The 20,665-nt window shown below is 55.5% G+C and overlaps 1 protein-coding gene, 1 long non-coding RNA gene and 1 other non-coding gene across 3 annotated transcripts; 1 reads left to right on the top strand and 2 right to left on the bottom strand.

The window, feature by feature from the left end:
- Nucleotides 1-127: 127 nt before the first annotated feature.
- On the top strand, nt 128-9,999 carry ST6GALNAC2 (ST6 N-acetylgalactosaminide alpha-2,6-sialyltransferase 2). The gene is made up of 10 exons (XM_064395540.1): nt 128-561; nt 5,390-5,482; nt 5,602-5,659; nt 6,267-6,441; nt 7,143-7,308; nt 7,391-7,529; nt 7,695-7,798; nt 7,949-8,032; nt 8,540-8,639; nt 8,827-9,999. The coding sequence occupies exons 1-10, from the start codon at nt 437-439 to the stop codon at nt 8,992-8,994; spliced, it is 1,212 nt and encodes a 403-aa protein (XP_064251610.1). The 5' UTR covers nt 128-436; the 3' UTR covers nt 8,995-9,999.
- Nucleotides 10,000-11,049: 1,050 nt separating this feature from the next.
- LOC135284174 (uncharacterized) lies at nt 11,050-14,200 on the bottom strand. Its single transcript, XR_010349640.1, has 5 exons — nt 14,123-14,200; nt 13,439-13,518; nt 12,324-12,407; nt 11,299-11,424; nt 11,050-11,132 (listed from the first exon to the last, which is right to left on the bottom strand). It is a non-coding gene; the product is annotated as an uncharacterized LOC135284174 (long non-coding RNA).
- On the bottom strand, nt 13,588-13,664 carry LOC135284478 (small nucleolar RNA R38). The gene has a single exon (XR_010349858.1). It is a non-coding gene; the product is annotated as a small nucleolar RNA R38 (small nucleolar RNA).
- Nucleotides 14,201-20,665: the final 6,465 nt, after the last annotated feature.

Below are 20,665 nucleotides of genomic sequence, written 5' to 3'. Positions count from 1 at the left end.
GACAAGAAAGTTACAAAAAGGGGAACCCCTGCTTACGAGCAGTGGGTGGGTGGATGAAAAGGAAGTTTAAAAAAATAAAAGAAATAAAGAAAAAAGAAAAATAAAAAAAAAAAAAAAAAAAAAAAAAAGAGAAAATTACAGTTCCTTTCTGGTCTGGGTAAATGTTTAATCCCCAGCTCGGAGAAAATGCAGCTCAAAAGTGCTTTTTTTCTCAGCAAGTCTGAACCAGTCAGCCTGGTGCCTCCTCCCTCCGGTTCACACCCTCCCTCCCACCGCTCCGGAGGAATATCCCAGCCTGCTCCCAAGCGCGCCTGGGCACCGGGGGCAGGACGGAGCCAGCTCCCACCGGGCTGGGAGAGCCGAGGGGCCGGGAACTTCGTGTGCCCGGGGCTGGCTGCCACCCTCCCGCGAGGCTCCGGGGGCTGGATCGGCCGGGATGGGGTCCCCGCACTGGAAAAGGCTTTGCCTTCTGCTCCTGGCAGGTTTAACATCCTCCCTGCTGCTCTACAGTCACTACCACGCCACGGTGGAGGTGCCCACCAGCCCCAGGATCATAGCCAGGTGAGGGGGGACGGGATGGGACAGCGAGGCGGGGATTGCAAATCCCGTGCGCTGGGATGGGGAATCGGGGTGCCAGTGTGGGCACCTCAGGGCTGGTGATCCCCGCTCTGCCCCGGCCGGTTCGGGAAACAGGCTGGCAGCAGGCTGTGCCCCTCTGAGTCCTGCCCACGGCCCCCAGCCGAGCCCAGCGCTGCCCGGAGCGGACCCCAAGGCCACGGAGGGTCTGCAAGGGTCCCCGCATTGGGCTGGACCCCTCCGAGGGTTGAGCGCATCACAGTGCAGAGAAACCCCTGCGGAGTGCAGGGACGGCTGGGGCTGGGTCCAACCCCGATCCCACCGCGTGTTCCCGGCGGGCTGGTGCGGGACCCGAGCCCGCTGATGTCCTGGGGGAGGTTTGGCTCCCCACCGAGCCCCCCTTGCAGAGGCTGCCCCGGTCTGGGATCCCCGGGCTGCCCACGCCGCTCGCGAACTCGGGGCTGCAGCGTTTGCCAAACTCCAGCAATTTGCAACTCCGCCTTTGTCTGCTTTCCCTGCCTCCTCCACACCTCCCGGAGCCCCTTCCCGAGCCTGCCCCGAGCCCAGGGCAGGGCTGCCGGGCTGCCCCGGGAGCCCCGCCGGGTGCGGGGGAGCGGGCAGGGGATGGAGCCCGCACGGTGCTCGGGCTGCGGGACCGGCTGCCCTGTCCCCTGCGAGCATCAGGTGCTGTGGGTGTCCCCCACCTCCTCGTGGGTGCCTCTGGGTGCCATCGGTGTGACAGCCCCACCGGAACGGGGGATGCTGTGGGGAGCGGGGCCGGTCCTGCACAGGGTGGGATTTGCAGCGGGATTTGCTGGGGATGCAGCCGGATGAGCTGCCCTGGGGTTCAGACCTGCTCTGTTCCCCAGCTGGGAGCTCTCCCTGCCCGATGCCAAAGGGAGAGGTCCCCTCTCCTGCCGGGCTGGTGATCAGGAGTGTCTGCAGCAGCCCGGGCTGGCTGTTGGCTCCTTGCACCCTCACCATGCTGGGTGTGCAGCGTTACCAAAAACTGCCCGGGGCAGCCACAGCTGCGGTGTGAGCAGCTCCCCACAAAGAGCTTGATGTCCACGGGAGGGGAAACTGAGGCCCTGAGGGCAGCAGAATGTGCCCATGGCCCACGCTGGAGCTGGGAATGGAAACCAGCCATGCCCTGACACAGGGTCTGTGGGTGTGGAGAAACCCATGGGATGGAAGCAGGGAGCAGGTTCTCCCCACCACAATCCAGGCTAACCCTGCCTGGACCTGCCACAGCCCCAGGTCACCTTCCTTGGAAAGCCAGCCCAGGCTCCAGCCCCTGCCTGATGGGACCAAGGGTCAGCTTGTCCAGCCCTGGAGAGGGGCCCAGGGGGAGGTAACTCAGAGCTGACCTGTGCTCCAAAGCTCTCCTGGACTCTCCTCTTGGCTTTAATTCAACTCCTAAAGCTAAACCCAAACCAGGGTTCTGCCTGTTTGCTTCAATTCCCTGTCTTTACAGATGTGGCACTGCACGAGTGCTGCTCGTCCCAGCAGAGCTCTGTCCCTGCAGGAGCTGGTGCTGGCCTGCTGGCTGAGTCCAGAGCTGGAACTGGGCTGGCCATTTCACAAGGCTGAGGTGCCATCACAGAGCACTCATTTCCTACTCTGCAAGGAGGGACAGGAGGGTCAGAGCCCTCGCCTGTGGGTGCAGGTGACTCGGTTTCAGCAGGTTTGTGTGAGCAGTGTCTCCATGCAGAGGTGCAGGGGGATGAAGGGGATCAGGAGGAAGCTGATCTCTGATGGATGGTGGCCGCTGCCAGCACCAGGTCACCCCAGGACCCCCACAGCAATGCCAAGTTCCCCTGCAGTTCTGCACAAAGCTGGTGGCCCCATGGAAGTGGGCAAATTCCCTGTTCCCTGCAGAGCTGGGATGGAGAGAACCAAATCCCCTGGGGTTCAGGTGGGCACAGCCCTGTCCCACTCCCTGCCCGTCCATCTCCCAAACCCCACTGGCTGCACTCGTGGCTTTATTCTTAGGGCAGATGGGATGAGCACAGAGCTCTGCCCAGCCTCACTGTGCCACTCCTGCTGTGCACCAGGGGAGGATGCTTCTGGAGCTCAGCCCTTCAGGGTGAGATGGAGCCAGAGCGGGTTCTTGTTGCTGTTTTGGCTCCCTCCAATGTTTCCGTGGGGCCCTGGGAGTATTTGCTGAAGATAAGGCCGGAGTGTGTGCTCACAACACTCACACACAGCGTTATCTTCCGGAAACGAGGGATGGCCTTGGACCAGGAACGTCATATTTGTGAATGTCACGATGGTGAGGGAGCGCACCCAGCCTTGGCCGGCTCTGCTGCCACCGCCGGTGCCCGGGCAGCCACGGCCACTCCTTCCCGCAGCCCCATTGTGCATCTGTCGGTGCCGGGCAGGATTGTCATCTTCTGAGTCAACCAAGCAGCACGAGGTGCTTCACCACATCCTGGCAGGTGACGTCAAAGCGCTTGGCTCCCGTCACGCCGCCGAGATGCTGTTTGGTGGGGGGCCGGCTGCCCCACGCCCTTCCCGGCAGGGTTTGGGCAGCAGCGGTGCTGGAGAGCTGGCTCCAGCACCCACAGCTGGCAAGCGAGTGCAGGGAGGTGCTGGCACTGATTTATCAGTTCAGCACAAAGCCTGCAAGAAACGATGAGCAGGTGCCACCCACTGTGTCCGGCCATGGGTGGGGCTGGCGCCCAGCTCCCGTGGAAGGTCAGCAGGAGCTGAGCTGCCAGGCTGCCTGTGCCCACCTCCCTCCATCCTGGGCACAGCCACAGATCCCTGGCAGCTCAGAAAGTAGTGCAGCACCCTGGCACTGCCACTGCCCAGGGCTCTGCCTTGTGCTGCAGGCACTGGGGGAGAGCTGGGGAAGGGAAAGGGGTGAAACAGGAGAGGGAGAGCTGGGGAGGGGCTGGGTGGGCAGAGACGTGCAGCTGGGGCTTGTGAACCTGGTGGGAAGGGCTGGGGAGGTGGTGGGGCTGGGAGAGGCTGCTTGGATGCAGCTGAAGCCTGGACATGGTGGGTGAGGGTAACAGCCCCAGGGTTTGGTGGGGGCTGCACCTCTGTGGCCAGAAAATGGGTGGGTGGGCAACCCAGGGGCTTTGCATGCAGGGACTTCAGTGCTTGGCAGGAGCCAGCTGGGGTTTGGAGCAGGGAGGTTTCCCCAGCCCCTGGTCCATTGTTGGGGGGTGGCTGGGCAGCTCCCTGCACCCCAGGGCAGTTCCCCAGGGCTGAGCCCACTCGGGTCCAGAGCTGTGGGACACTTGTGTGGAGAGCTTTGCCCTGCAGGATGTGCTGTCAGCACCTGGGCTGAAAGAGCAGCTCCCAGTGTAAGCAGCAGGTCTGGTACAGCCTCTGATGGCCTTGCCCGTGCTGTGAGCAGACCCTGCACTGCCCCCTGCGAGCCAAGGGAACAGACAAGTTTGCTCAGGCTGGGATTAGTTGGATGATGCAGGATAACACCAGAAAGGCCCTGCAGAAAGCTGCAGCTCTGCATCTCTCTGGGATGGCTCAGTTCCGTCTTGGTGGACCCCCTTGAGGACTTTTCCTCCCTCCTCTCTCTGAATGCTGAGGTGGTCTCAGGATGAGCCTAAGGGGTGAACTGGTGGGGGCCCCACTGTGCTGACCCCTGGGCTGTTTGGAGTGCTGGGGGCTTTGCAGGGCCCTGCTCCTGCTGGAACCCATGAGACACCAAGGCAAGACACACAGGCTTGATTTAAAATCTGCCCTGCTCCACTGCTGGGGCTCAGCACCCTCAGCCCTGCCCAGAGCTGGCAGTGCTGGCATGGTGCAAGGAGAGTGCTGGGAATAAACTCTGCTGGGTGCTGCCCATCCATCCACGCCTGGAGAGATGCTCCAGCCCCCAGGCAGGGTGCTGGGCTGTCCCCCCATGTCATGCCATGCCCCCAGAGTGGGGTTTAGGTGGCAGATGGGTTTGGATCTGCTCCTGGGCAGGGCTGTGGGTGCTGCTGGTGTTGACAGAGGCCGTGGCAGGGACAGAAACCCAACTCCTGCTGTGCCCCTGTGCCAGGACACGTCGTGCCAGCAGGGCTGGGGGGGGTGAGGCTCCGCTCCCCACCTGCCTTTACCTGTCCCCAGGCTCCCAGGCAGAGATCCTGTAACAAGGAGCCCTTGTCTCCTCCACAATAGCCCCCTTCTGGCCGCAGCACCTGCCGCCCCGGGGCTCTGAAGGGCCTTTCTGTGTGGGGATGAATGGGAGCCTGTTCCCCTCCGGTGGGCTCCCACCTCCTGCTCGCCTGCCCACCCCCAGCCCAGTGCCCCCCCAGGGGCTGGGGCAGCTCAGCCTGGCCCCGTGGAGCTCAGGGCACCCCAAGTTGCTCAGGGTGGGCAGCCCCTGGTACTAGTGAAGGATCAGGGCATGCCCCAGCCACCCCCATGGCAGAGGGTGTCCCATGCACCCCGAGAACCTCCAGAGCCCAGTTGCAGATGGCTTCTCCAATAGGACAACTAAATGTGTCCTGCTGGCCTGTCCAGTTTATTCCAGCCCGGTCCTCTTGGGACTCAGGAGTGGTGGGATGGTGGGAAGAGCTAGGGGTGTCTCAGCAGGAGTCCCCCAAGGCTGCAGGCTGGGCTGGGTGTGGATTTTTGTTTATGGGAGTCCTGGAGGTGGGACCCACCAGAAGATGCACAAATCCTGCATTTTGCAAAACCTCATCTCTCCACTTGCAGATGGGCATGGGTGGGCACAGCAGCGGTGAAGAGGAGATAAATGGAGGGGTTGTGGTGCTGCCCTGTGGCTCTCACAGAGGGGGATGTCAGGGTGCTCAGTGTCACCTCCTCAGCTGAGCCCTCACTTGTCTTCTCCCAGCTTGCTGCAGCCGGGGCCGCTGGTCCTGGCTCCCTCAGGGACACCACAGGGAGCCGGCAGCCGCAGGTGGGCTCTTGGAGGCAGCTTGGAGAGGTAAGGAGAGAGGATGCTCAGCCATCCTGGCAGGAGCTGGGAGGGCCCTGCCCACTGTGGGCTTCCCCAGTTCCCAAGGAATGGATTTCTAACTCTGCCATATGTTTCCCCCATCCCAGTGGGAATTCCTTCAAGCCCTCTGCCGAGCTGGAGGAGCCGGAGCCCAGCAGAAAGCAGGTAATCATCAGCACAGCACAGTGATGTCCGTGGTGCCCCTCCGTGCTGGGATTTGTTGGTTGAAGGGCTGTGTGGGGAGGCTGAGGAGGAGCAGCATCCTCTGGAAGGGGTTTACAGAGGAGCAAGCTTGTCCATCCACACAAGAGGTTCTCCCCAGGCCTCCCTGCTGCATTGCCCAGTGTGGAGGCTGGAGGCAGCACCACCACCCCCATCCAACCCCGTGACTCCTGGGCCAGCAGTCCAGGCTGGAGATTCATGGGGATGGACCCAGGCCCTGAGGAGAGCTGTCACTGTTGTGTTCTCACAGAGCAGAGCCCTTAAAAGGGTTGCCCACACCTGAAGGTGCTGAATCTTTCTGCCCTCAGGTGACTCTAAGCCCTGGTTCTGCCAGCCCCACTGAGCTGGGTGCCACAGGCTGTTCTGCAGCACAAAACCAAGGCACGAGGCAATGCCCTGCCTGGGTGACCCGGCAGAACATGTGATGGACAAGGAGCATTTCTGTCCCTGGGTTTGTTCTCACCTTGGTGCCTGCTGGGGGCTGGAGGTGTCACAGGGAAGGCAGAGGCAGGCTGCAGATTGAGCAGGGATCCTCCTTCCTCCCTCCCAGCCCAGTCCCTGCCTCCACTCTGTAACGACCAGAGCAAATGCAGACCCCAAGTTTCGGGACATCTTCCGCTTCAACACCCCGGTGCTGATGTGGGACCAGCACTTCACCCTGGAGACCTGGGACAGGCTGAAGACACGGCATGTCCCCTATGGCTGGCAAGGCTTGTCCCTCGCAGGTACAGACCCAGCTGGGATGTGGGGCAGCTTGAGGGGACTGGGGAGCCCAGAAGGGACTGGAGATGTGGGACAAGGAGCCCTGCAGAGGAGCCAGGAATGTTGATCTCTTCCCACCCCACCTCCCAGGGCAGAGGGTGCGGCTCCTGCTGCATCTTGTGACATTTTCCCTGAATAAAAGCTCCAGTGTGTCTGTGATTATTAACTGGGGCCGGAGGAGCTCGGACAACCAGCTCCATTGTTGTGCATGCAGATTGTTTCCCTTCCCACCCCAAACCCACTCTCTGTTTTCCCTGGCAGCTGCCAGCTTCCATCCCTGGGCTGGGAAGCGCTGGGAACGGCGAGCAGGAGAGAACCAGTGGCATTTGCAGAGACATCACCAGGAGGGGATGTGGCCAGCACAGGCAGCAGCATCTGGAGATATCTGGGTGCATCTCTGTGCCTTGCACAGCCTTGGGTGGCCTCTGCTTGTAGCAGGGTTAGGAGCATGGGGAGATAAGAGATAGGAGGAGGTGTCACCAAGCTGGGAGAGGAGAGCCTATGTGGTGCCCCCATATCCCACCTGCAGATCTCTCCTGCACAGGGGTGGTGTGAGTTTTCTTGGTGCTGCTCCTGGCTGTGCTGTGCACACGCTCACAGGGGTTGGCACACACACCTTCTTTTTTTTTTCCCTGCTGACTGGTCTCATCCTGCTCCATTCCAGTGGTGGGCAGCACCCTGCAGCTCCTCAACGCCTCGGCCAACCGGCACCTCTTCGACAGGGCCGCCTTCTCCGGGGGCTGCGTGCGCTGTGCCGTGGTGGGCAACGGCGGCATCCTCAACGGCTCGCGGCAGGGCCAGGCCATCGACAGCCACCACCTGGTCTTCAGGTGAGGGTGAACGCCAGGCAGGATGGGTCGCGGGTGCTGGGAGGTGCCAGCCCTGGACACGTGTTCTCTGCTTTTCCTGCAGGCTCAACGGTGCCGTGATCAAGGGCTTCGAGGAGGATGTTGGCACCAAGGTCTCCTTCTACGGCTTCACGGTGAACACCATGAAGAACTCGCTCGTCTCCTACGAGGAGTATGGCTTCACCCAGATCCCCCAGGGCAAGGTGAGACCCTGAGGGCTTGTTGGGGACTTGAATCGAGTTGTTCCTTCAGGCTGGGCTTGCTTCTGAGACCTTCTCCCCATCTTGAGAGCCCTCAGTCCTCGCCTGCAAGGGTGGGCCGTGTCCCTAAACGCCCCTCCAAGTGCCCTGTGTGTGTCCCTGCTGCAGGACCTGAGGTACATCTTCATCCCCTCGGATCTCCGTGACTACGTCATGCTGAAATCAGCCATCCAGGGCAGCCCCGTGCCCGAGGGCTCGGACAAGGGCGACGAGTGAGTAGCTCCCCAAGATCCCCCAGCACCCCAGTGATGCAGGCATGACTCACCTGTCCTCTCCCCACATCCGTCCCTCCTGGGATAAACCCCAAGGAGCTCCAGGACTCCCATAACAAAAGTTCTGCCCTTCTCCTTGCCTTGCTGCAGCCCACAGAAGTATTTCGGACCGGAGGCATCTGCAGAGAAGTTCAAGCTGCTGCATCCTGATTTCCTGCAGTACCTGACAGCAAGGTGAGGGTGATGAGCACTGTGGCTGCTGTCTGGCTCTGCTCCGGGCTGGGCTCAGACCACCTCCCTCTGCTCATTCCAGTACAGACCAGTATCTGCCCAGCATCAAAGTGCAGCCCCAGTCTCCCCTAGACACTGGAACCACCCCTGCCCTGCTGTTTGCACACAAGGCATTGGCGTCTCTCCCCTGCCATTCCTGTTCACTGCAGCACAGCTCACATCCCCTCCTACACCTCCCTGTGCTCACCTTGCTCTCATTCCCCAAAACAAATCCCAGTCTGACAGGAGCAAAGGTCCCAACGGGATGGTCTTTTCCTGCCTTTTGGGGTTGGGGTGGCTCCAAACAGCAGAGGTGCCTTTTACCAGCCTCTGAGCAAATGAGAGCAGCCATCAGAGAGCCCAGTGTTTCACGCAGTGCTCCTGCCTCACTGGGCACTGGTGGCACTGGAGAGGGCTGGGTCTGGGGGCTGCAGGGCTGTGCCAACCCCACAGCCACCGTGTCCCCGTCAGGTTCCTGCGGTCAGAGCTCCTCAACACCCAGTACAGCTCCCTGTACATGCCCAGCACCGGCGCCCTCATGCTCCTCACCGCGCTCCACACCTGCGACCAGGTAAGGGCCCACGGGGCCACTGCTCCCCTGGGGAGAAGGGAATCCCCCCTTTGGCTGCTGTGGGGTTCCAGTGTATCCTGGTGGCTGTCCTACATGTCCCCTGACCCAGAAGGGAGTGCTGTAGTGATGGACCACCCGAGGTGAAGCCTTGACCCTTCCTCTGTCTGCCCCACCTCCTTCCCCACAGGTGAGTGCCTACGGGTTCATCACAGACAACTACGAGCAGTTCTCAGACCACTACTACGAGGTGGAGAAGAAGCCTCTGGTGTTTTATGCCAACCACGACATGATGCTGGAGGCGGCGCTGTGGAGGAGCCTGCACCGCGCAGGGATCATCACCCTCTACCAGCGCTGAGGCCGGAGCTGCCCCACAGGGGCAAGTCCAAGGACTCTTGTGGCTCTTCTCCTTCCTCCTGAGGGTCACCTTCTCCCTCCTGAGGGCTCTTCCCAGCTGGCCAGGCAGCCCACGGAGCAGGCTTGCTGCACCACAGCCGGCAGTGATGTGAGGATAAGAGGGCAGCTGGTGCTGCTGGAGGAATGTTGCATCTCCTCAGGGATCAGTGTGGTTGAACATGGCCTTTGGGGCAGCCAGAAGCACCACAGCTGTGGCTGTGCCCTGCCAGCCCCGTGAATGTGGGTTTGGGGCAGCAGTGGCCCCTGTGGAGCACAGGAGGGGCAGGGTGATGCTGGAAGAGGATGCTGGAAAATGCCCTTCACCTTAAAATGGTCATCACCATGGTGGGACCGCAGCAGGCAGGATAAACCCTTGCACTGGAGCTCAGGTGACAAGAGGTGACATGTCTGGAGAACACCTCTCTCCAGAAAGTCCCAGCTGTGTGTGGATGTGTGCCACGTTCCAGAAGGATCTGTTTGCCTCCCTGGTCAGTGGCACAGAGAGCAGGACAGACACACTGGGCCCTGTCACTGTCCCCTTCCTGAGGTCTGGTGTTTTCTGACAAGGAAGGGGCTCAAAAGCCACCAGCTACAAGGAGGGTCACAGCAGCTCAGCCAGGACACCAGGAACACGTCCAGGCTCTGAGCCCAGAGGTGGCACTGGCCTCAGCCATGTGTGGCACTGGCCTTGTCAGCCTTTTCTTGCCCAGGGACTCCCTGGTGCCTCTGAGAGGCAGCCCCACACCAGGTGGGTCAAAGTGATGGTCACTCTTAATTTCCTTCCCCAAACCCCAAGGGAGGGGAGGGTCCTGAACCCTTCAGCTGTCCCTCACCCACCAGCACTGCTCAGGGAGACCCACCTGGGACAGCTTCTCCAGCTGGTGGGGGCTGCAGACAGAGCAGTGTAATCCAAGACACTTTCCCACTTTGTGTAATTACATAAATGTTGAATGATTGTTTTCCTTAACACGTTTGTGTTGTTTTGATGAACTGGGTGGGGTGAGACCCCTGTTTACCTCCCACAGCAGAGGAGCAGTAACAGGGATAGAGACTTCAACTGGGCAACAGCAGGTAGGGATGGAAAGCATTTAAATCATGGAGACTGAAGGCTCTAAGCTCTGAGCACAGCCCTCTTCCACTTGGAATGCTATTGACTGTGTGAGGTTGGTGTACAGAGATGACAAAAGATACCCTGGCCCTGAGCCAGGGAACCTCCAAACCCCCTGAAGCTCCAGCAGGCTGCTTCCAGCTGGTTCAGACACAGGTTAGGCTCCAAGCCTGTTCCAGATGTAATCTCTAGCTTGGGGCCCATCTTGTGTTCCCACGTCTCAAATTAACCTTTGTTCCCATCAGAGCCACCTCACACTGGTACCACAGCAGCCTGTCAGGCCTGTTTGGTGTTCCCAAACACTCAGCAAAACCTTTCATGACACGAATGAGCCTGATCCTCACATCTCCCAGCCAAGACACTCTGAAACCTCCTCAAACCAGCTCTGGCCCAGCCTCAGGTGACATCAGCAGCAGTGTGACACTCGGGGCAAGGTGAGCAGGATGGGGCTGTCGTGGTGCTGCAATCCTGCCTGGAATCACTCAGTTCACAGGAACTAAACAGTGAGAACCACAACGAGCACCTTCCTTTCTTTCCCCTTTCAGAAAGGGACATTCCCAGCCAAGGGTGGAGCTGGAGTTAACTCATTTCAAAGACTTATTCATGGCAGTATTCCCAAGAACACCACAAGAACCATTTGGCACCAGACCTCAGCCATAAGTTAGTTTTGTCACACTGTTCCCATGAATTCCTTCTGGGACACTGCATCTGCAGACACTGAACTCTTTGTTATCAGGTTCCTATGAAGGGTAAACTCACAACAGCCATTTCAGGAAGGGTTTTAATCCAAAATCCTTCATATCAGCACCAAACCATTTCTGTCCAAGAAGAATCAGAAAAGGAAACACCTTTAAGAGCATGCACTCCAACCTTTACAGAAATAACCAAATAAAACCCAACTTTGACTCGTAAGATTTTCCACAACTTATTTTATTCTGGAACAGAAGAAAGCAGGGAACCACTTTTTCCTCCAGCCAACTGTAGATCAGGTCCTGGTGAAAAAAAAACAAAACCAAAAAACCACGGTATCAGAGCAGCTGAAAGTTCCTGATTTGCACTATTTAATGTGGAGTACAGGTCTCAGCAGACAAAACCTTGCTCCCACCCAGACCAATGGCACTAGTGCCCAAATTCTTTTTGGATTTAGCGGTATCTTACCATGGTGTGGCTGCAGCAACCACTGAGCAGTGAGGAGGAGCCTGTGGCTACACACAGGTGCCCATTTCACATGACAAATCAGCAGTCATTTGTGGCATCCAGTCCAGAACAATCTTCCTCCCAGATCTGTGGGAAACCACAAACCAAGGCTGTAACTGTTCTCCTAAAAAAGTCCATTCTGAAACAATTCCTGCCCTTCTGATCTCAAAGCACTGAGTAGCTTTTACTTGTCCCATTTATTATCAGGCTGCCTCTGCGCTTTCTTTCCCCTTGGAAGTCAGAAGCTCCAGGTGCTTGTCCCAGTGCCTGATGCTGCCTGGGAGACAGCAGTGCCTGATGTGTGGTGCCATTCCCTCCCCTCTCACAGTGCTCCCTGTCACCAGCTCTGCTGGCCTGTCACAAGCTGTTATTGACCTTCTGCAAACAAAACTCAATTCTGTTCAATAAAGCGTAAAATCATTTAGCAGAAGGCAGCTGTCAGCTGCCCAAGACAAAGTGCTGCTCCAGCCTGTGTGTTCAGTGACTGTACATCAGGGAAGATAAAAAATGCATTTCTTATCTGCCCTTCAACCTGTCACTGTTTGCACAGGGAACTTGAAAGCTCCTTGCAGCTCTAAACTGTGCTATGACAACAGCAGCTCTGCAGCTGTGCCTGGGACTGCACCTGGCACAGGGTGGCAGGACAGGGGACAGATCCTGTCACACTGGTGCCACTCACACCTCTGGACTCTCTGCAAGGGGCAGGGGACCCACAAAGGGAAGTACCTGAGCCTCAGTGGACATTTTCCTCCTCAAGCTGAGTGTCAGACAGGGATAACACACATCACAGGCTCAGTGTCTGTCCCACCCCTGGCTACACAAACCCCTCATGTTCCCCAAAACCACACACAGGACAGACACCCAGCTGTTCTCCTGGTAAACCTTCAGAGATCAGGCTCACCAGGTGACTCAATGTGCCTACAGGCCTGGCATGTAATGAATGAATTAAAAACAAACACACAACACTGAAGAATTCTCTTACCAACCTGAAGCCAAACACAGCAGCTGCCCTCTGGCCAAAGCTGCCTTTGGGCAACAGCAGCCCCAGGATTCTGCAGGACCATTTCCTCCTAAATGCAAGTTGCAATGAACACTGTTAGCAAAAGTACTTTAAATAAAGTCAGCTCTCTTCCCCTCACTTCTCCTGAGAAAAAACCCAGCACTGGATCACAGAGCAAGAATTAGAAATTCTCCATTCAAAGACAGACAACTTCTGTCTCACAAACTTAGCAGAGCAGAAAGCTGTCCCTCAAGACACATGTTTGCCAGGGGGCTGTCTCATTCACAGACAAGAAACTCTGGGAGGTGGATGCTATTTAAATCTTTGTTTAGGGAAAAACCCCACCAGCTCTGAGACATTGGTGGTCTGGACCCTTTTAAGATGTTTTAACTTTCCTTTCTCCTCATCTTCCAGAAACCTCCCAGTCCAACTTGTTCCTTGCACCCAAGAATAATCCACCCTGGTGCAATTTGGGTTTATCCCAAGAAATGCATTCCTCAGCCCTAGGACAGCCACATCCCCTCAGGTGACAGGTTCCTCAGGGTGTGTCACTCACAGGATGACCCTTTGGGGCACCTCCCCACCCCCAGCAACCTGATGCAAGTTTGAAACTGTCCCAGAGCACCTCCAGGCAGGAAAACAGAGCAATTATTCTGTCACTAGGTCTATTTCTGAGACAGATACAGTTATGAGATGAGCTGTGTCAGGTGTCTCCATAATGGGCTGTCATCTAATCCCTCCTACCCCTAATCCTTCTGCTCTGGCTCATCTCTGACCGTGCTGACAAGCAGGTGCTCTGCTGGGCACCAACACCAGTGAAATTCCCATTCAATCCACGCTGCTTTTCAGCTTGTGCTCCGTGCCAGCCAAGGGCAGCACACCCGGCTGGCAGCTGTGACAAAGCTACAGCCTTTATTGGCTTAATTACATTCATCAATGTAATTAAGCCAATAAAGCTTTTTTATCTTTTATATCCCCTCCCAGGAGCCCCAGGAATTCAGGAGGGTATAATCTGAGACAGCAGAGCGAGGACTTCTCCCATAACCATAGAGGAGAAAAAGAAAACCAGACTGTGCCAAGCCAGATGCTGCTGTTTCTCACCATTGTGAAGGTGCACTGTGGGTGACTCAGCTCCCCAGCCAGGGGAGTGTTTTTACCCCTTCTTGACACGGTGTCATGCTCTGAAACGGAGAAAGGGGACAGAGTTAGTTCAGGTACCAAATCATCCCTTCACCTTTGTGTCTCTAACACTGAGCCCTCAGAGTTACACTTCCACAGAGGAAAGATCCAATTCAGACAGGGATAACTTTTATCATCACTAGCTCAGCTTCCAGAAGAGATAAAGAGCAGAGGGCCATCCCACATCGCAGATCTGTTTCTGCCCTCGTGGCTGTCACCTCCTCACCCGGGCAGCACCAATGGCAGCGGCTACACCCGGCCCCAAATGTGCGCGGGGTGCTGGGACACGGCCCCGGCTGAGCCGCACCCCCAAAACGCTGAGCACGGCTCGGCCAGCCCGCGGCTCCTGGCGCGGCCCCGTCACGGCAGGGCCGCAGCCCGCGGGGCCCAGAGCCCCGGCCTCGCTCTCTCCGTCCGCCATGGCGGGGAGAGGGGCCACCATCACGCCGCCCCCATGCAGCCCACAGCCCTCGCCGAAGCCCTACTGGCAGTTCCGGCAGCGTACGGGAGTTCACCGCACACCATCCGGCCGTCCCCGCGCCCCTCGAGGCCGCCGTGCCCGCGGATGGCGGCGGATGGCGGCGGATGGCGGCCCGGCCCACTCACCACACACAGCACCGCCGCCATGCTGGCTCAGAGGCTGCAGAGAGAGGGGCGGCCGCGGGGGCTCATGGGAGCTGTAGTCCTGCTCCGTGAGGGCTCATGGGAGCTGTAGTCCGGCCCCTGTAAGCGCAGGGGCTGACGGGAAGTGTAGTCCCGTCCCTCAGGAGTGAAGCGCGCTCCTGGCCCCCCTCACCACACTCCTTAATGGCATTTACTAATTATTTATTAATTCTTCGTGTACCCTCTTCATTAGGGAGACACGTGTAATTGTTCTTAGTAGGTCGAAGGCTTCAAAAGGCTGAACATGCGTTAGCTCATGGAGGAAGGGGCTAATTAGCTGGAAATCAGGGATTTGTCAGAGATTAGTTAGTAAATGTATGTGCCGTGCTTTGAATGTGCGATGCTTCCAGGATGTTCTGTGATTGTCCTTTGCTGTTAAAAGGACATGGAATCCACAGGATCCTATTTAGCTTATATATGAAACTATAAATGAAATTATAACTTTTATATGAAACTATGGGTGATTCCATTTAGCTTGTACATGAAGTCGGTGTGAACATTAACAAAGTGCAAACACAACCGAGGAGAAGAAACATAAAAACTGCTAATATCTACTTTCTTGCCCCAAAGGCTTATCCATCCTCGTGACAAAGAGCTCGAGTGAATGGGAATGGAGAGACAAAAAACCAGAATCTGAAATCAGCCAAGTCTGAGCACAGATGCCAACCCCAGTGCCACATTTCAGAAATGTCTGGGAAGTGCAGGATCCAGGTCCCTGGGGTGTTTGGAGCAGAGGTGTGCTCTTGGACTCTTTGCCCTCCAGAATGGCCCATGCTGTTTCTTAAAATTTCTTCTAAAAAGTCAATGGGCTGCAGGAGACTTTAAAAAAAAAAAAAAGTGCAAGAAGGCCATAGAGAGATACCAAGGTGCTGTTATAAATAATCTGCTCCCAACAGCAGCAGCTGGCTGTGGTGTTCCCCAGCCCTCCATGTCCCCCCTGGGTGCAGAAACCCCAAATGTTCTCCTGGCTGGGAAGAGCAGAGTCCTGGGCTCTGACATGGGGACACAAGGGTCTCCCTGCCCCACAGGAGCCTGTGGGATGAGAGTTTGGCCTGGGAGGGAGGCAGATGATGGTACAGAACAGCAGTAATTAGCACAGCCTTCGTTGAAGCAGCCTTTGCTCCGTGAAGATTTGGCTGGCGATCTGCCTGGCTGCTTTTAGCATCCTAAAAAAGCAAATATAACCCATCTAATTCAACTAGAATTAGCCCTTCGAGGCCCCAAGGGAGGCAAGTTTTAAAAAATAAAACAAGTAGAATCCCCCTTAAGCAGAGTTCAGATCCCAGAAGGAGAGAAGATGTGACTTGGATGTGCTGAGGGATTTGCCACTCTTGATTTTTGGGTGGAAGCCGCTCAGCCCACAGAGCCTGTTGTGCCTATAAAAGCATAAGCTCTGCCAGGTACCAAGTAATGAATGGACTCAACAATTAAAACTCGGGAGGACAGCATGAGCTAAGGGTGCAGTGGATTTGATGTAATAATTCATGTTTGCAGTGCACAGATAATGGTTCCAAGGATATCCTGGAGTCAGACTCTGGGTGAAGAGGGATAGCCTCGCCCATGCCCACGCTTTCCTAATTCCCTGCAACTTTGCCTGTGTGGGAATTAATCGGATTTTCTCAGCTCTTCCCTTTAGAGGGCGGCCATGTCCCGCAGATCTCCAGCACAGAACCTTCCCCGGGAGCTGCAGGACAGGGCAGAGCCTCCCTGAGGTCACCGAGAGGCTTTTCTGAAGGTCTGCAAACCATCCGAGATGTGAAGGAAGTCACAGCCTGGTCTGAGGGCTGTGTTTGAGCACACTGTCCTTCCTCAGTGCTGCTCCCAAGGGCAGCTTGGACATCTTTGGAGAGATTTCCTGTGGCCAGTCTCCATCAGTTGTGGTATTGTCTTGCTCCAGTCTCTGAAAGGTTGGACAAGTAAGGAAAGGTATGAAAAGGGGATGTAGATCTTCCACACATGAACTTTTGGGGGCTGCTCTCAATTTCCCTGCAGAAGATTTGGAGGGGATTGCTTCCTCCCACAAATCATATGAGAGATCAGTATCTGCCAGAGGAGGGAAGGATGGAGAAACAAATGGAAATCAATGACAGAGCCACTCCATCTTCGGCTGGGCTTTGGTCCCGTGCTCAGATTGAAGGACAAGGTCATCTCTCAGTTTTCCACCCATTTCTTCTCTTAGCTGCCTGTAAATCCCTCGAGGGAGAAACTCTCCGTGCTTATTGGCAGTAATTTGATTTCCTCCTGATTTCCCCTCTGCCTGCCCTGGTCCCACCCTGCAGACAGGGCTCCACAAAGCCTGGAGAAACAAAACATCTGGGCCTTCAGAGATGCTTTGCTGTGGTTATCTTTGACACGTGGCCGGGGGGAAACAGCCATTTGTACCCATTAAAGGCAGATCCCCCCTGACAGACCCCAGCCCCTGCCAGGCTTCAGCGCACAGAGCACGAGGAGATGCTGAGGTGCAGGGATTGATGCTTGTTTCTGTCAAAATGCTGGGTTCCCAACAAAAAACAGTCCCTTTGGGTAAGGCTGGAGGTTGCTTGCTGGTGTTTCAGGTGCCAGACTTCCAAGAGAAAAGATCTATACTATTAAAAAAATATAAATCCTGCCACAAGGTCCTAAATCCTGGTGTCAGTTGCTTCAAATCAGCCCTCTGAAATGGCAGAAAGGCTCTTTGGAGCTCAGCAGCAGACAAGCAATGTCTTCCCATACAGGACAAGGCACACTGCAAACAAAACATCCTTCCCTGCTCCTGGCAGCAAAGCTCTTAAGCCTTCATTTAATATTAAATACACGTTTAAACCTAAGCCCATTTCTCAGCATGTCTCGTGTGCTTATGTAGAACTTCAGCAGGCTCAGGAATGCTCTGCTGTAACTGGAGGCCTGTGCACTGAATAACAAGAGCTTTATGCTTACAGAATATCTCTGCAAACAAGGGATGGCTTCTCTGGGATGGATTCTGCAGGTTGAGGAGAGAAAATGTGCCTCTTTCTCCTGATGGTGCAGAAGAAATTGCAGCTCTGACCATTCAGCTGCTCCTCCTGCTTCTTCCCCTGTTTCTCGACTGAGCTTTGGGCACAGTGCAATAAAGTCAGTCTCAAGGTTTTTGAGTGCAGCACAGAATGGGTCTTGAGGAGATTGTGTCAGTGGGATGGAGACAAGCTGATCAACACTTTTGATCCTTCAGGTCTGAGTCCCAGCCAGGCAGAGTGACCATCTTGTCAGAGGCAGCCAGATTCTGTTCCCAGCTCCTTGGGGGAGTGATCAGAACACAGAACACACACAAAATGTTCCAATGGCAGTGCATGCACAAACAAATCCTGGGGCCAGACTGATGCATTTGTTGAACAGTAGCAGCAGCAGGACACCAGCTTCTTCATGGATGAGCATGTTTAATTGAAATATTGAAATTGAATTTAATTGAAATATACACCCTCTGAGCATACCCAGAGATGTGCACAGCTACACAAATGCTCCAGAGGTAGCAGGAAAACTTTAACATTGTAGAGCTACTGAGACCAGGAGAAAGATTTCCTTTTAGGCCAAGTTAGATGAGCAGGGAAAGGAGAGTTGTCCTTGCTTTGGGCAAAGAGATGGATCCTCTCTATTTTCTGTGTCAGCCTGAGCAATTACTGCTTGGTAAGCAGAAAGAGAGTGAGTTGGTATAAAAATACCCAGCTAATATGGATGGGAAAATTCTCAGGCCCTCTTTTATCACAGTGCTTCTGTTTGCTTGGATTACTTGGCCAACCAGCCATCAGTTCAGCCATCCCCATCTGCACTGTGCTGTAAGCAATATTTCATCTATCAGGCTCAGATACCAGAAATATGCTGGGCACACACAGAACAAACAAGAATTTTCTTGCAAGTAATTAGCATAAGCTGCACTGAGGTCAAGCAGTTGTGTCAGGGCACAATGCAAATCAACATTTCTTCCCGCTGCAGATGGAAAATGAAGAATTGCAAATGCCATATCTCCAGCTCACCTCTTGCTTCCCACCATTTATTCCAGAGGAAGGAGATAATTGTTTTGAGGTACTTTTCAGAATAGCATCTCTGCTGCTTTCACTGGTTAATGGGAAAAACCTGTTTAAATAATGAAAGGTCACATTATTTCAGGACCCTTTGGTTAATTTTTCTTGCCCTTGTGCAGGGAAAGCAGGCCAAATGCCTAATTTGACGAGGTCTGAAGGTAAGCTGAGGCTTTTCAAGATGACAGAGGACAGCTGGTTAAAGGACAGTGGTTGTTCCTCCTGCTGCCTGTAAAAAGGTTCCTTCAGAACAGTTTCCCAGTGACATCTGCTTGAAGGAGCCCTGCTGCAGGGCATCAGACCAAGGGCCACCCAGACTCATGTCATTTTTCAAAGAGACGTCCAAAATGAATGCCTAGGGAATGCAGGAGCAGTGATAACTTCCAGTACACCTCCCAGCACCTTTCCAGCCACCAGCCACTTGAGGGGTGCAGATTCTGAGAGCCAGAGGTCAGCTCACTGCCCCTGCTAAAGGGTCTTCTCTGGAACAGAGGTTTCAGTAACTTTGTTTTCCATGAACTCAGTGAATCTCTAACAACCATTCCCTCCTGTGGGGAGTAGAGGGACCAGCTTCCCTTTCTTTGCTCCATGTCTGGCTCCTGGTTTTGTTCCGTGGCCCCAAGTTCCTGCACAGGAATAGACCATAAATGGCTTTTGCTGTCAACCCTCACTGTAAGGGCAGAACTCGTGGATCTACTTATCCTGGCCTTGTCTTCAGGCTCACAAGAGTGATTTCTTCAGAACAGATCAAAGAGGGTAGTGTTGTTTTAAACCATTGTTCTCCTCCAGAATGTGATCTATCCACTTGCAGATGGCTTTTATGGTCTCTAAAGCCTTGCATGGATTAGCCTGAGTTTGACTGTGTAAACATTTTCTCTATCCCACATCCTGCTTCCACAGCATGTCTCATATTCCCTTCTCTGTCCCTTCACTCAATCCAAACATCCTGCAGAAAGCCTCCAGCTCTCCTGGACAGCCTTCCTCGCTCCCTTTCCCCACTGGTTGCAAATAAAGCTCAGCCAGCCCAACACAACCCCAGATTCCTGGAGATCTGCTTACAAGGCAGAGGCTCACACGCCTTTCTTTCTGACCAAGCTACCACCACACTGCTGCAAGGTCGGTCTGCCTTTAGCCGTCTCCCCCAGCACTTCTCGAGTGCTCTCCTCTCTCTCCTCAGCTGCCACCTCCCCGCTGCTGGAGGAGGTGGGCGGCAGAGCACGGTCCGCTTGAGACGGCTAATCCTCCGTAGCGCCTGTGCTCGGCGCTGGGAGCGCTCAGCTGCTCCGGCATCCTCCTCCTCCACCTCTCCTGCCAAGGTCAGCCCCGCCGGGGCTGCCTGGGAATGCTGCTGGGGGGCTTGGGGGGCTGGACATGCACCCCTTCACCCCACAAACCAGCGCACTGCAGAGGAGGAAGATGCTGCAGCAGGTCTCGGGGTAACCCCTTCTTTTGGTGGGGCAGAACTGAGGTTTAGGGGGGTCACGGGGGTCCCTGCTGCTGGAGCAGCTGTGGGGCACGCAAGGTGAGGCAAGGGGAGCCAGGACAGAGTGGGTGGCACTGTCACAAACCGCAGCACCTGGTTTTCCAGAAGCTGCGTGCGCTGCTGGCTTGGAGCAGCTGGCAAAAAAAAAACCCAAAAAACAACTGGAAACAACCCCCTTCCACCCCAATCATTATTTAAACAGTATAAAGGTCTCTGTAAATGTTTAAAACAACGTGGTTGTGAGGGGAAGGAGGAAAGACAAACAAGTTTGCTGTTTCAGCTTTGCAGAAACAGATCTTAATTTTTGGCAGGGTTTAATTCATCCAGAAGATCCAGCTGGTAGCCCGCTTTGGGAGACTGCAAATTCATAATGACTTCTCAAACATCCTTCAAGAGGCTGCAATTTGGCATGGGCACCACCCTTGATGTCTCTGTTTGGTCAGGGCCTCATGCCACAGGATCCCAGTTCATGGCCAGGGCACCTCAGCCAGGAGTCAGTGGCTGTGAGTACTCACTCCCAGAGATGTTTTGCTTTCCCACACCTAAGATTTATGGTGGCCAAAGCCCAGCAGGAGCCAGGGAGCTCAAAGCAGCAAGGTGCTATGGGCTGGCTGACTGCTGGGGTACCTTTCCTACACGTGAGCAGGGCAGGAATCAGGAGCACCCCTGTTCCCTGACCTCTGCCATGTCCAGCCCACTGCCCTTCCTTCCTCATCTGTCTTAGCAGCACTTCCAGCACCTGCAGCATTACCACAGCAGAAGCCCTATGTAATTCCTGTTTAAATACACAGCTGGCACCATGACTTCAACTAATTCAGCTTTTTGCTGTTGAAGAGCTGGAGCTGCATCCTGGTTTGGCTCCAGGCTGAGAGGGAATTGATGTGAAGCACTGGGCATTGTGGGCTCCTGGAGATCCATGCCCTGCAGATCTGATGCCCTGGGTCCCAGATCCCAAACCCTGGAGCAGGACCA

This window comes from Passer domesticus, chromosome 20 (assembly GCF_036417665.1).
Source record: "Passer domesticus isolate bPasDom1 chromosome 20, bPasDom1.hap1, whole genome shotgun sequence".
Taxonomy (NCBI): Eukaryota; Metazoa; Chordata; class Aves; order Passeriformes; family Passeridae; genus Passer; species Passer domesticus.
Note: the sequence above shows the minus strand (reverse complement) of the source record. Positions and strands in the feature narration are given on the sequence as shown.

What these genes read in the sequence shown, in the direction of transcription:
- ST6GALNAC2 (XM_064395540.1), top strand. Translation starts at nt 437, where the DNA reads ATGGGGTCCCCGCACTGGAAAAGGCTTTGCCTTCTGCTCCTGGCAGGT. An exon ending in CGGAGCCCAGCAGAAAGCAG is followed by an intron (nt 5,660 to 6,266) that starts GTAATCATCAGC and finishes CCTCCCTCCCAG; the next exon opens with CCCAGTCCCTGCCTCCACTC. An exon ending in CTGCAGTACCTGACAGCAAG is followed by an intron (nt 8,033 to 8,539) that starts GTGAGGGTGATG and finishes TGTCCCCGTCAG; the next exon opens with GTTCCTGCGGTCAGAGCTCC.